At 39.0% G+C, this 14,235-nt stretch overlaps 1 protein-coding gene across 3 annotated transcripts in view; it reads right to left on the reverse strand.

The window, feature by feature from the left end:
* Positions 1 to 14,235, reverse strand: part of GTF3C1 (general transcription factor IIIC subunit 1) — a 44,966-nt gene that overhangs the window by 28,922 nt on the left and 1,809 nt on the right. For 2 of the 3 annotated variants that reach the window (XM_049791499.1, XM_049791497.1), the window contains exons 4-12: positions 13,344 to 13,487; positions 12,665 to 12,761; positions 12,035 to 12,158; positions 7,836 to 7,994; positions 7,092 to 7,207; positions 5,180 to 5,504; positions 3,184 to 3,395; positions 2,312 to 2,451; positions 409 to 562 (exon numbers count right to left, since the gene is read on the reverse strand). In XM_049791499.1, coding sequence (XP_049647456.1) covers positions 409 to 562; positions 2,312 to 2,451; positions 3,184 to 3,395; positions 5,180 to 5,504; positions 7,092 to 7,207; positions 7,836 to 7,994; positions 12,035 to 12,158; positions 12,665 to 12,761; positions 13,344 to 13,487 — 1,471 coding nt within the window. The remainder of the gene's footprint in view (positions 1 to 408; positions 563 to 2,311; positions 2,452 to 3,183; positions 3,396 to 5,179; positions 5,505 to 7,091; positions 7,208 to 7,835; positions 7,995 to 12,034; positions 12,159 to 12,664; positions 12,762 to 13,343; positions 13,488 to 14,235) is intronic. The other variant, XM_049791498.1, reaches the window with a different exon arrangement.

Raw genomic sequence — 14,235 nt, forward strand, 5'->3', positions numbered from 1 at the left:
AAAAATAGATAATGTTCTATAAATTTCAACTCAGAAGCTAACTTATGATTTCTCATATACTCCTGGCTTTCAAAAGGGGATTAAATAGAATTTTATTGCAGCCTGACAGTGCAGGGAGAGAACCATGAATTGCATAACTGATAAGCAGCAGAACCTCTCAGAAGGGAGATTCAGAGACTTTGATCTCTGGACTATTCCTTGGTCTCACAATTATCTGCAGCACAATAATTGAAAGGACTAATCTGGTTTTCACAGTAGCTTAGTTTGGGACATGTAGCTTCTGGGCAGCTCAACTGTGGGTCCTGCTACAAAAAGTGAAGTCATCCATATTTTTCAGGCCCAAAACATTTTGATAAATCAGACGGTTGTGAGAAAAGCCACTTCTGCTGCCAGGGTTTGTGCAGTCACCTTTTTACTAATGCCATCTTGAATGACTGTAGTACGATAGAGTCTGAGGAGTCCTTCCTGCGCAAGCTTCTGTACCAGTCGTACGATAGACTTTTTGCAGCATTTAGTGGAGACACCTTCTTGCTTCTCTTGATCCATGACCATTTTCTGAAGCCTAAAAGATGCAAAAAATACCTTGCATTTTAGGCAGTTTGGAGCACTGCTGGGCTTAAGCAGTTTGTTAGAGGATGTGGGATGAATGGATATTTCCCTGCTTCCAGCCATTACTAGTCACTTTTCCCTTTTGCTGTAGATAACTGATAACTTAACTTTAAATTTCAGCTGTATTTTCTTTGTAATTAAGCTTATCCTTTTTATGTGAGGACTGCTGTTCTGGTGACAGCAAATTCTCAATGCCAGATTTCTCTGTGTATGGCTACAGTGTAATTATGAATCCAGCCTCCCTAAGGCCAGGAAAACCTATGGCTTTTTTTAAGCGGTGATTAAACATAGGCATTTTGTATTTCCACTTGTGAGCTCAGTTCAGCTTGGGGCAGAAAGAGTTTACTTGGTGGTGCTGAGAGCTCAGAAACTACACGGGCATTCACAATATAGATACACATATCCCATCACTTGAAGCCAACTCACTTCTTCCCTTGTAGCAGCCTGCAGGAGCGCGCTCATGCCCTACTCTCCTCATGCCTGTTTTCATGCACTTTTTCACAAATGCCCCTCAGCCCTATTTCTGACTTTCAATCCTGTAGAGTCACTTCTGAAAAAGGTATGGAAGGGTATTAAGGGAATGAGGCAATAAGTGAATGTACACATGGACTTCAACTTTTTCAGAAGACTACCACATCCTGATAACTAACATAACTGGAGTGACAACACCAGCAAATTTCCTTGCAGAGATTGGTAAGGGCAGAACCTTCACTGGTGCTGGGGGAACCTGTGAGCTACCTGTTGGCAGCACTGAAGGGGACAGCAGAGACCTGAAATATCTTCTGAGCCTGTACTTAGATGTGACTAGATGAATCAGTGATGAGGCTGGTGCCAGAAGACGAGGCTCTAATTTTACAACACTCTGCAATTGAACTACGTTACAGAAGGTTTCAAAGTTCTCAAACCAGAGGAGAATAAGGCCATGATTTCTTACTAAATTCCTACAGCTGGCAGCCCTGTGTGTATTGACATGCCAGGATCTTCTGTGCTGACACAGAAGATGGATGGTGCAATCCTATTTGCGACAACAGTCCTGCCAATTTGGAAACTGGGACTCCACGAGAGCACCAGAGTTTCCATTTCTCTTTGGAAGTGAATCTCAAAAGGCTGAAAGACCTTACAACATTCAGGGAAGTATCTTTAGTCCAGACAAGGCAAGTCAGGAGAAGACATACAACCGTACCACATAAAACTGCAAAGAAAAGCAAACTTTCAGGACCTTGCTAGAATCCTAGTGACCAATAATGACTGACATGAAGCTATGAGTCTCTACAGTCCCTGGCAGAATAACACATGAACAACTTTTGAAATCATGTGGAAATAAAACTTATGCAGATATAAGAATCCTCAAGCAGGGAAGTGCTGTATCTTACTATGTGGCCCCAAGCACTGGCATACTGTGAACCGAGGAAAAAGTTCTCTGACATCTATTTATGGGACATATACCACATAAAAATCCACTTGTGTAATTATCTCCAGAGAACTATTATTGCTTCCAAAGAGCTGATTAATTTTTAAGATTCAGTATAACTACAACCCCCCACACCTTCCGTGTGCCATCCTCTCCAACATTATAGCATATAATGCCACTGGGGACAAGAAAAGCCAACAACGGAATAAGCACACAGATGGCTTGCTAACGTACTGCTTCTACTACCAAAATGCATCAGGCCCCCAGTACACTGTTTTCAGATGGACTCACGTGAACAAGCTTTCAATTAGCCGGAGGTTTCGAACAGCTTCCACAATGAGATTTCGGCGCTTCAGCAGCCTGTACGTTTCATGAGATCTCTCCACTGCTGTAGCTTTGGAACGCTTTTCCTTCTTTTGGCCACATGTCTTCTAGTGCACAGTATGGACAAAATAAAAATTTTACATGAACTATTCAATGTCTTCAGTCTAAAGTAGGTTCCTCGCACAGTAGCATCTGAGGAATTGAGACTTTTGATGTATTTTTTTGAAACAAAGTAGTCAGATGGGGATTATCTTTTATCTCCCCTTCTCGGGCAGGTAACCAAGGATAAGAATTCCATGTAGTTAGATGCAGAGATTTATGCCAATCCCACATTCTGAGCCATTTGGACTTGAGAGTTTTGGCCTAGAAAGCTGGTAACTGCCTTAACATCGTGCTGAGTCCAAGCCAACATATCCTGTTCCTCAAAAAGGCTTCTTGTCCCAGGCTCAGTCCTGCAGCAGTGAGGCTACACAACTTTCATGTCAAAACCCATTTGCTCCTCCTGGTTTAGACCAGACCAGACCAGATGATATGCAGCACTTGTGTGCACAGGTAGACATTAAGTGATGACACACACTAAGTCAACACAGGGAATTTTGAAAGCACCAGGGAACTAACCCAGAACCGTATTTTGGACATCTACCTTCCTATCTCCTGGAATAATTTTCACTTATAACTACAATGCAGCCAAAATGTGAATGTACTTAGAAATTAAATTTAAAAACCCGAAATACCCATAAATGAATAAAAATTCTATAGCTTGGAGTCTTGCTGTAAAAGTACATAACTTAGCTCAGACAGATGTACTAACAAGAACACATTAAGACATGTGGTCTTACCTTTGGGTCTTCAAGTCTGACCTCCTCCACCACAGCCACATCCCCATCTTCATCAACGGAATGAGCACAAGTGGAAATATTGGCCTCCTGCTTTAGAGTTTCCAAAGTAGAACTCTCCCCCGAAAGGCTGTCTGGGAGCTCATCGGGCTCTTCAAGAATTTGAGGGGAAGGCAGCTTCTTCCCATGAGACTTCACAGCTTTTGGCTTTGAGCCTGGTTTAAGAGCAAAGAGCCTTGTAATTTTTCTGCTCTCAGAGTTTTCTGTAAATGTTCAGCATCTCTCTCTATAAAAGGCATTCCCCCATCCACCCAGGTAACTGTACTTAAAAGCATTCTGCTACATTTTTCACGTATTCTTCTACCCTGCTGGAAGCAGTGGTTTGACCATGAATGACTGCATTCGGCCTCCAAAAGTAGAGTTAAAAAAAAAGTGAACTCCCTGTCATCAAATAATTTTCTCCATGCAGAAGCCTCTTCATAGGCAGACTTAGAAGACTGTGAAGGGCCAGATTAGCTTATCCAGAAACTGCTGTCTGAAGAAAGAAGGGTTTCTGTCACAAAGTTTCTCAAGTTCTGCCAGAAACCTGACTTTTCTGACTCAAAGCACAATAACGAGGATTTAGTATTAGTCCAAAGATAATCTACATACGAAATGGAGATCTGTTCTCCTCCCTTCCCCTGGAGTTTACCAGAGAAGTTGTAGGGACATTTAAATAATTAATATAAATAAAAAAATAAACCACCACGCCCTCTTTAAAATATGTCCCCAAAAGGCTGGTAGCTTTCACATCAAGTTGTTCCAAATAACTAAAGAAAATTATGAAGGAATTACCTTCAGGAGGTAAGACATTTGTGTTACAATATGCTTAGGTGAGTGAGGCTGTGAGTCAAGTCACCCCAAGCCTATTGCTGGTTGAAAGTAGTTAGCTAACATCTTATCTGGTCTCAGACAAGAAGTCAGTATTACTCTACCTATACTCACCCCATTGAAGGCTCACAACAGTACCTGAACAAATAAATTTTGCACAGACTCTAAGGCTCAATATCAGACATTTCCAACTGAAAAAAAAACACTGCTAAAGGGGGAAGAATTTTTATATGTTACAATTTAAAAAAAAAAAACACGTTAACTGGCTGGTCTGTCAGCTCCTGTGCTATTTCCCATACCTAAGATGACCTTTGCATATCCAGTGGAATGAAATTATATGTATTCACAAGAGGCACAGCCCGCCTTTTTTGTTAGGAAAAAAGTAAAATATTTCAAGAAATAAAAAGTGTGTTCAAATCCCTTCTGAAATCTTCAGGGACTTTAAAAAACCTAAAGCTCTACCAAGATGGTGCTCCTGATGGGCACAGCCTGAACTGCAAGACATTTTGAAAAAAGTGTTTGTGACAGATACCTTGTCAGTTCACCATAGAACATCCAAGGCAGATACAAAACTTACCCAAGGATACTGTTTCTCTCAGAGAGCAGCTTAAGCCAACCTGACTGATACATACCACAGTCTCCCCACTATGCTTGTTTTTAGCTACACTGTCTTGCCTCCTTCCTTACAACAGTTTCAGAATTTGTCTGACCCTCTGCAGAATCATTTCAGCCCTTGGAGCCAACAGAAAAATAATTAAAAATCCAAGGAGCACAGTGTGGGAGCGCATTTCACTTGCATGGGGGGAAAAAGGCAGAAATGACATAGGGATAAGGAGAAGCAGACCTTCCCAGAGATTGGTGATAGTCAGAAACATTCTTTGATGCACGCAAACGTCAGAGCACACTTCTGCTCTAAGACTCTCCAGAGATTACCACACCTACAGTATTCCAAAACATAACACTTTTGGTAGAAAAAGATAATAAAAACATGGAAATAATCAAATAAGTGTAAAAATAAATATATGATAAAAAACTTTAACAGTAGCTAATAGCATATGATTTTTTCTTTAATAAAAGGATCCATAAGAAAATTGCAAGGTTCTTTCCAAATTTCGGAATCATGATCTACCTTTCACTGGTGTTGACTGATGGGTATCATCTTGGAGACTTAACTTCAACAGAGAACCAGAGTTGGCCTTCTGACCTTTTCCTCTCTTCTTGCCATCTTTCCCTCCTTCTTCATTGTCAGAGTCTGAGACCAAAGTATCATCTTCTCCAGGAGACACATCTTCCACAGGTGCGGAATCTTCTGGCACTAGAGCCAAAGTAACAGTAGCTAACTGCTCACTTCTAGCCTTCTCCCTCTCAAACTGACGGTTTAAATCACTCTCCTCTGCAAAAATGTATGAAATATACTTTGTTGTCCTTTGCCGACCTTCATCCTCCATAAAACCCTAAGGAAATAGTTGGAATGTTATTTTACCACCTTACTCCTCCCATTCTTGCAGTCTGTTTCCTAGCATCAACAGCGGGAAAATTTTCTAACTGTTCTCCCCTCACATCAAAAGGTATCATGTTATTCTCCTTTTTTTCTAAATAACAAAAATGTTGACTAACCTTAACATATAGAAATAAAAAGAAATACCATACTTGAAAAATAAGTAAGCCTGCATTACCTGCATTCTCGAACAAAATGCCTACAGTATGTGGGATGTAGAAAAGTCTAAGGAAGAACAAACTATATGTATTCAGACTGGAAATCAAATTTTTTTTCAGAAAAAGATTTCTGTGAAATAATAGTAATGCAGAAGTAACCAGAGTGAATCAGACTTTAGTGGAACTGCTATTGCCCTGTCTACTACAACAGGTGCTTTCAAGTATCTAGAAACTCAAACACTTAGCCTATCAGTAAGGGAAGATTTCATCTTCACAGTTGACTTAGAAAAAAGTATGTTTAGCTATTCCAAAGGTTTATATGGCTTGTTTTTAATTCCACAGAACTTTTTACCAAATGACAAGATCTTAGTAAAAAAAATTCTCTATTACAGGAAGATGACAATTATCCTGCCTTTGTGAAAAGGGGCAGGTGGGTGCATGAGACAAATGACAGCTGAATTTGTCTTATTGAAATGAAAAAAATATCAAAATATCTGGAAATAAGGAGTTTAATCACCATAACCTCTACAAAAGTAACCATTTTTTTTTCAGAATTTACTGGTATTTTCAAAAGGCAAGTAGATTAATGATTTTAAATGTACAGAGGGCCTCTGACAAGGTCCTTTCGTAGAGAATCTTGCAAAATAGAAGTTGTCTCACAGTCAAAAATCAAGCAAAGTGGCTCTTTTGAGTTGAGAGACATTTATGTTCATCTCTATAAAGTACCAGCTCCCAGGTCACCTGGGTTACCACTGAGTACAGTGAGTGATTTAGGTAAGTTGTTGAGGCCAGGTGAAGAAGGGTTGAGGCCAGTTTCTCTGCCCTGCCTCTTTCTGGAGGACAGACCTGCATCAGGGTGCTGGAAACTGTGTTCCTCTGGAATGCTGTTTAGTGGTGTCCAGCAGAATTCCACTGGTTTGGGGTGGGAGTGTGGATCACCAGAACATGTGCTCAATACAGACAGAAAATATGGGGCCACGTGAATTTTTCCCCACGACCTTTATTACTTACACACCCAGTCACAAACCAATGTAAAATACTTGTACATCTGGGTCAGTGAACTATTAAATGTCAAGACAGCTAATCAGGAAACAATAAAGAAAAGGTACACTAGAAGAGCAGATCTGTTAAATTCTAACAACTAGGCCTAGTCCTCTGATTACAGTAGGTTAAAATCTCAATACTTTTTGAACACTTGTGTTATATACCTTTTCCTCAGTTAAGCCATATTCTTTTCAGTCTTAGCAGGACTCTTTCACTGTCAATTCTCAAACCACTGCTGTTTCTATTGTTTGAGGTTAACAATATTATAACATATTACCACAGTACCCACAATTGTATCTCCAGTTTGAGTAAGTATCTAAATTATTTTATCTTAACCTTACCTTAACAACTTTGTACCTCTCCAGAAGACGACAGAGCATCCTTGCTTCTAGCTTCCCCACATTCATAGCCAAGCGAATTTCTGCCTGAGAAATACCTTTGGTTCCCCTACTTTCAACTGTTTCAGAAAGGCAAACCAGAAAATATCTCAGAGAAATAATCTGACCAACTTATATGTACATATATTTGTACATACATTCATATTTGCTCTGAATAATGGTATATGACAGAATATAAAATTTAACATTCCCCACTAACAACTAAAGACATTTTCATGGATACATACAATATACAGTCAAATACTATCATAAAACATAATTTTACGTGAAGCAGTGCCCCAGCAGAATGAGGTTTGAAGGCAATAGCTTCAGATTAAAAGCAGGAGTGAATTTTCCCCCGGAGAGCTTTCCACAGTTAGATATTATTTTCTCCATTATGAGGGGAAAAGAGATAGAAGAAGAAACACTTTTTCTTCATCACCTTTTCTCACCCCACTACAACATCCTGTTTCTACCACACTGTTTTATTTGGGTGGTATCGAACAGTTGATAAGCTTCCAGGGAGGGCTAACTTGTGCCACCAGTCTAATCTGAACATAAAGCTCATCTTTTCCATGAAAAGTTGACACTTCCGATACATAAAAAGCAATCGGAACTTTAAAAATCCCACAATATATATCTTTCTTTTATACAAGGAGTAAGAAGGCAACATGAAAAATCTTTAGCATGTCTTACTACATCACCTACTTAGCTCATAAGCCTGGGTGAGCATATCTCTTTCGCAAACAATATCCACAGGCTGAACAGCTTTTGTGATGATCTCTTCTTCATCATCATCATGATAATCTTCCATTTTCTTCCGAAATTCCTTTAGTAATTTAAGACAACGGACCATGACATCAGTCCCTGTGAATGCGAATATTAGTAACAACTCTTAACAAAATGCAAGGCGCATGCGCATATTTAAACCAGTTTATTTCTTTCAGCAGCACGAAGAAGTAGTAGTGCAATGAGGAACAAAGACAACTGTTTATTTCTAGTAAAGGTTTGCGACAGCTTTTCCCTATATACGAATGTGTCAAAATACTGACTAGCTGAATTTTTGAGGTGCTCCAAACCTCCACGTGTGTGTCAACATTAGGACTGCCCAGTGCAGTGATTTATGAGCAGAATGGAAACCCCTGCAGTAACAGAAGAAATTTCAACAGCACAAATAAATCAATGAAAGGATTAAGTGCTGATCCACAGTATTACATCTTCAGAACATACATCTGACTGTGAGATCACTCACTGAGTATAAAACCACTCCTTTTTTCTATAGGCTCAAAGCGTTTTTCACTTTCTATAAATGCAAGTCACACAATGAAAGAAAACTGTACATCTGAAGGTATAGAACTCGTACAATAAGCTACCTGGTTACAAGACTGTTCCTTAACACAGGACTGCCCTTCCTCAGCAAGTGATCAAAGTGGATATCAGTTGGTGGTCCCTATCAAGGGCTGCCATGAGTTCCTGATAATTAAAAATCCCAGGACCTAAAAGAACTGTCAGTTTATCATATGTCCTAGCACCTTCTTCTATATTTGTATGCATGCATGTTGGAGGAAGTATACACCAAGCAACTAGCACACTGAAGAAAAGGATCAGAAGAGCCCTACCCCATCCAGTAAGCTCTTAAAGCCTAACTAAAATGCAGTTATGTTGCACAGGTCCAACATCACTTTGAGAAGAGGTTCTTCTCAGCATTTATCTGCTGATGCCACAACCCATGATATCAGTTATATTATGGAGGCTTTGTGTGCAACCACATATGAGCAGCTGAGCTTCTAGATTTTTTGGTCCAAAGTCCTCACCTACTCCCTGCACCTAGGGAATGTCTAGGTTTGTTAACACATAGAGTGTACTATAGTTACATGCACTGAAAACAGACACACAAAATCTAAGGTTGTTGTATACAAGGACAGAACACAGCACTGCCCACCAACCACAAGAATCTCATACGTGATTGAGCTCCACATCTTAACATGTTACCGTGCGCTGGCTGTACTGTAGTAACTCTCCACCCACTTTTCTATGAGATCCCAGAAGGGTCGAGTGGGGACAGATGACTTCAGGAGAGCTGTAGTGATCCTGCTCCCTGATACAAGGATGACCTATTATCGTCAGTGTCCTGCTGAACAAGCTAAGTGACCAGTGGTAAACTAGAACTAGGTTACTGTACATTGCCAGCTTATCAAGATGCAGTGATTCAACAGCTACTGCAGAAGTAGCCAATTCATCCTGCAGCAGTGGGTGGGAACATCTAGAGCCACCTCTACTCCTCTGGTACAGCCCCACTGTGAAAAACACCAGGTGAAAGCTTTAGTTGAAATCATTAAGGTTTCAGCTGATGAATTTTATCTTACGTGTGTGTGTGTATATATATATATGATCAGTTATTGAAGCCTAGCTGACATGAAGTTAATCCACAGTAAGTTAACCATGGGATTGACCTCCAGGCCAGATGATTCCATTATTTTTCCTCAGTCTGAATCCTTTCCCTGCCGGTATCCTAAGATACTGCTTAGGTTCGTAATTAAGTGCTGACATTTTGGTAGGGCTGCAGGCACTGTTATCACATGCTCTGTATTTCTACAGCCCATTAATTTTCACTTGAAGCAGTATTTGAAAAAAACCCAACAAACAAAAAACAAACAACCAAACCAAACCAAACCAATTCCTTTTACTTTAGCTCCTGCTGCCCAGTAACATGCTTCCCATAGCAGATGCTCTGGCTTCATCCTCAGCGTGTCCCACATATTTCTATCTGCTTTCCTGCATAACTCCAGAGATTAAACTATCTTGATCTCTGATGAAAATCAGCTATTATTAATTCATCCTAGTTTAATACCTAGTGTTTTTTAAGGCATTTTTGTGGATTTTCAGCTTTTACATCTGTAAGATGGAATTATCATTCAAGTGGAAGATTCATCAGGTGGCATTACTCATGATAAACTTAAGTAGTAAATGCAGCTGCCATTGTGCCGATCTCTGACAAAACATGAAACATCTACTGCCTTGTGCATTGCCACCAAGTGTATAAACAGATTTTCTTGTCTTCTAAGTAAATACTTTAACTGGAAGTTAGATGTTTTTACTACTGATTATAAACTCTATCTTTTAGGAATACTATCTAGTCTTCCGGGTTTTATTTGCAAGTGCCTTCAGCTCATTAGAACATCTCTGAAACTTAAATCGCTATGAGGAAGTATAAACAAATATAACCTGGTGCAATACTACTGAAAGACAGTGTAAGAGAGAATCTGGGTTTTTGTCAATGACAATGCTAAACAGTGTGACTAAAAGTACCACTGTCATACAAGCCACTGTACGTTGAGACACTTGCTCAAACCAGAAGTGCATTACCTATGTACAATACATATTTTGTAAAAATTTAATGCCAATTTTCCCCATATATTTTATTGTATACTGATCTATTCTAGAATATTTTTTGAGGATCTCCACTGCCTTCCTGAAACTGTGAACTTAAATGAATTCTCCTGTGTAAAATTCCCTCTGACATTCTTATGGGAAGGAGGTGGACCTGTGTATTTCATCACAAATGAACTCATTCAATCAATCCCTTATTTATTCAGTACAATGTGGGAGATTTCTCTCTGAACCATGTTAGATGCTGTACCTACTTTTGGCCTACTTTGACCTACTTTGTTCGTTAAACAATTTATCAACAGAGAGATTTCCTTCCCCGAGACTTAAAAGATTTGAAGGAATTTGTTGTCTTATCAAAAGCCTTAATCCAACTCCATGTAACTGGCATTCACTTCTGTCTTCTCAAAGTTCTCATGTTTTTATTGGATCTTTCACTTCTTCCTTTATGATCACTCCTATTTGCAAAGACTATATAATTTAGAATGTTTAGTTCATATCAGATTTAATTTTTATTTTTTCAGAAACAGTTCACCACATCTCTGGAAAACACACTTAATCTTTAAGAACTATTTTCTTTTTAACCCTTGCAAATCTGCCTCTTAGGATTTTCTGTGATTAAAGATTTGGTTTAGCTTTCCTTAAGCAATTGCATTAATTCCATTGGTGATACCATCCTTCCTCTTACTTTCTAGTATTACTTCTGTGTAGTTTTTTTTTTCCCCACGCAAGTTTTATCTGCATCTTTTTCTGAGAGCAGTTGCTTTCCTTTGTCCCCTTTCTTCATGCAGTTCTGCTCTTCTTTGTCTTTCCACTACATGTTTGGAAGTTACCAGCAATTCTTGCAAACCTATTAAACTTGAATTCAAAGCTGGTTATGCATTAAACTATCCCTCAGTAGACTACTGCTTTTTTGAATAGTAGTTGTTGGCTATCTTGCTTACTTCAAGAATTCCAAGGTAGTGCTGTAGAAGCTTACTTTCATAATTTGATATGAAACTTTCCAAAGAAACTTAGCATTCTCATCACTTTCAGCAAAAGTCAAAATTTCAGCAAAAGCCATAACTAAGATGGTCTGTTTCTTTAGCTTATTTTGTAATGGTCTTCTTTGTTTTATATAACTTTTTCTATATTTTTTGTCAAGTTTATTGATTTGTCATTCAACTTCAACCTGAAAGGTCAGCAGACTGCTCTTTGTCCCTATTCTGTCTTGGCTTGAGCAGTCTTATTAGGAGTCATAATCTACAGAAACAGCTTACATTGATATACAACAAACTTGCCTGCATCCATTTCTTAAAAGCCTGGAACAAATGCTTAATTCATTTGGGGTTGCTGGAAAATGAATTTCCTTGGCATGTAACAATGGGTTGCAGTGTTCTAGCTTTATTAATACATTTCTCCACATAATTACATAGAGAGGACTTCACCTATGCATCTTTTAATTTAAGATTTGAAGCTTACAGATAGAATGGCATCAGTGTAATTACACAAAAAGAAAGCAAAAATACGGTTCTAGTTACCTTTCTTTGTCTTGTAGGGTCCTCCATTGGGGTGTATATCTTGTAATGGGATGGATATTACCTTAGCTAGGCCAGCATTCATCATATATTGATACAGACGTTTGAAAGTTCTCTCACAAAGACCCTAACGCAAAGAGAAATAGCAAACATCATTGTAGCCTAAAGGTCTTGTCTGTAGGTGATTAGTATCAAAGACAGACATTCATACTGCCTGTTCTTAGAACACAGTATTTTGGAGTAGGATATCACAGAAGGATCTTAAAAGCCTTCTAGTGTAGACAAAGCAAAGACAGGCAAAGCGCAAGATGCTTCTGGAGTGTGTTCTATCCCTCCAACTCTAACGTCCAACGAAGCAGCAAGAACCAGCAGCAGCATTGTGCAAGTAAGAATTGCATGATGATATATCTCCATTGACAAAACTTTTCTGAAACTGTGGATCGAATAGAACTCCTTCCTTATGAAAAACAGCAACAGAGTAACTTGATCTAGTAGGTTTTTAAGATCCTTCTGTTGATATCCTACCCCAAAATTTTGTGCAACTTTAAAAAACAGGCAGTATGAATGACTGCGTTTGATACTAATCATCTAGATTCTATGTGAGTGAGAATTTAACAGAGTAATTAATCTCACCAGTTCTTCCCTCAAGTTTCCTAATGTTTCCATCTGGTTTGAACGAGCACTTAGCATACTTGAGAGCTTCTCCATCAGAATATCATATTTGCTCCTCCTAACCAAGAAAAGAAAATTATTTTACAGGTAACCATGCATATAGCTTTATAAACACAAGTTGTACCTTTACAAAATGTCAGTCACTAGAGAAAGTATGCTGAAGAGTTCTCAGATTGTTTTAGGAATTATAGTTTTCTTTTCCTTCTCTGAATAGCATATGGCAGAATTTGTCATTAAGAAGAGACCCCATCCGAGGGAACAGTGAGTAAGCCCAGGGTGTTACTTCATTGGCAAGCCACAGAAGTGCAAGTTCTAATCATAAACAAGATCAGAAAACAAAAAAACTATTAGAAATGTGTTTGAAGTGAGAACACTCAAAATTAACAGAATTATTATTGCTACAATAAGAAGAGTTAGGCTTATCTAGGCAGGTGACAGGCACTAGCATACGCTATTGTTTAGCGCTCCGAGATAAGTAAGTTTTAAACTGTCCAGCATTTGGAAGAGGAATTAATAAAGAAATTGAGAAGAGTCAATACCAGGGAACTTTGACGATTCTGTGACAGGAGAGCAAACTTTCATCATAGTAAAAGGTCACAGTCTGCTCAGGAGATCTTTGAAACATCTGAGTGGCACATACCTATCAACATGAAAGCGAGTCAGAAGTAGAAGAATTGAGTGTTGCTGTGCTCCACTTGGTAGTCTTATGACATGGGACTGCATTGTTATGAGACCATTTCTGTCCAATACTCTTCGGTGATAATGAATTTTTCCAGCATCCACTCTAAAGAGAAGATGGCAAGATATCTATAGGCATAGGAAGTTCCGCAAATAAATTCTAATTATCCAATATCCCAAAACACTTTACCTGAATTACCTATGGTCTTAGTGACGTTATGTTAATTTTCAAAGTGACAATCTCAAAATTAGGAAGTGCCAAAATTAAGGTAACCTGTGAAATTGATTTTCATAGTTAATCCAATTAAACAGAGAAATACATCTGATTTTAACCTACAGCCTCCATGTATCCCCATACCCTCTTTCTCCATCCTCTCTTTCTAACTCCTAGCTACACTACAATTACTGTTCCCCTTGTAATAGCTCTGGTACTCATCTCACTCCTTGATGAGCTGACTCAGGCCACTGAACTGACAAAAAAGTATCCACAAAAGATTTCCCCTCTGCCTCCATCATCTTAGTCACCTAAAAGAGCTTCCTAAGTGGCAAAAACCAAATCCAGTGTGGTTTGCAAGCTACGTATGCTTAATCTCCTAATAGCAGTGAATCCTTAATGGCAATGCTAATATTCTCCAGCACTGCAATACAATCCCAGAAGTTCCCTAAGAAGCTGTGTAATGCTCCTCCATAAACAAAATACATGGTCTAGTTTGGGAGCTGGTAAGTCAGGCTCCCATTCAGGTCAGATAGAGGAAGGTGTCACACAGGGCAAATGCTGGGGACAAAATGTGGGCATCCAAGAATCTCTTCTGAACTTCGGCAGGGTAAGATACTTACTCAGCAGTTTAGAAAAG

The sequence above is a fragment of the Accipiter gentilis genome, chromosome 33, assembly GCF_929443795.1.
Source record: "Accipiter gentilis chromosome 33, bAccGen1.1, whole genome shotgun sequence".
Taxonomy (NCBI): domain Eukaryota; kingdom Metazoa; phylum Chordata; class Aves; order Accipitriformes; family Accipitridae; genus Astur; species Astur gentilis.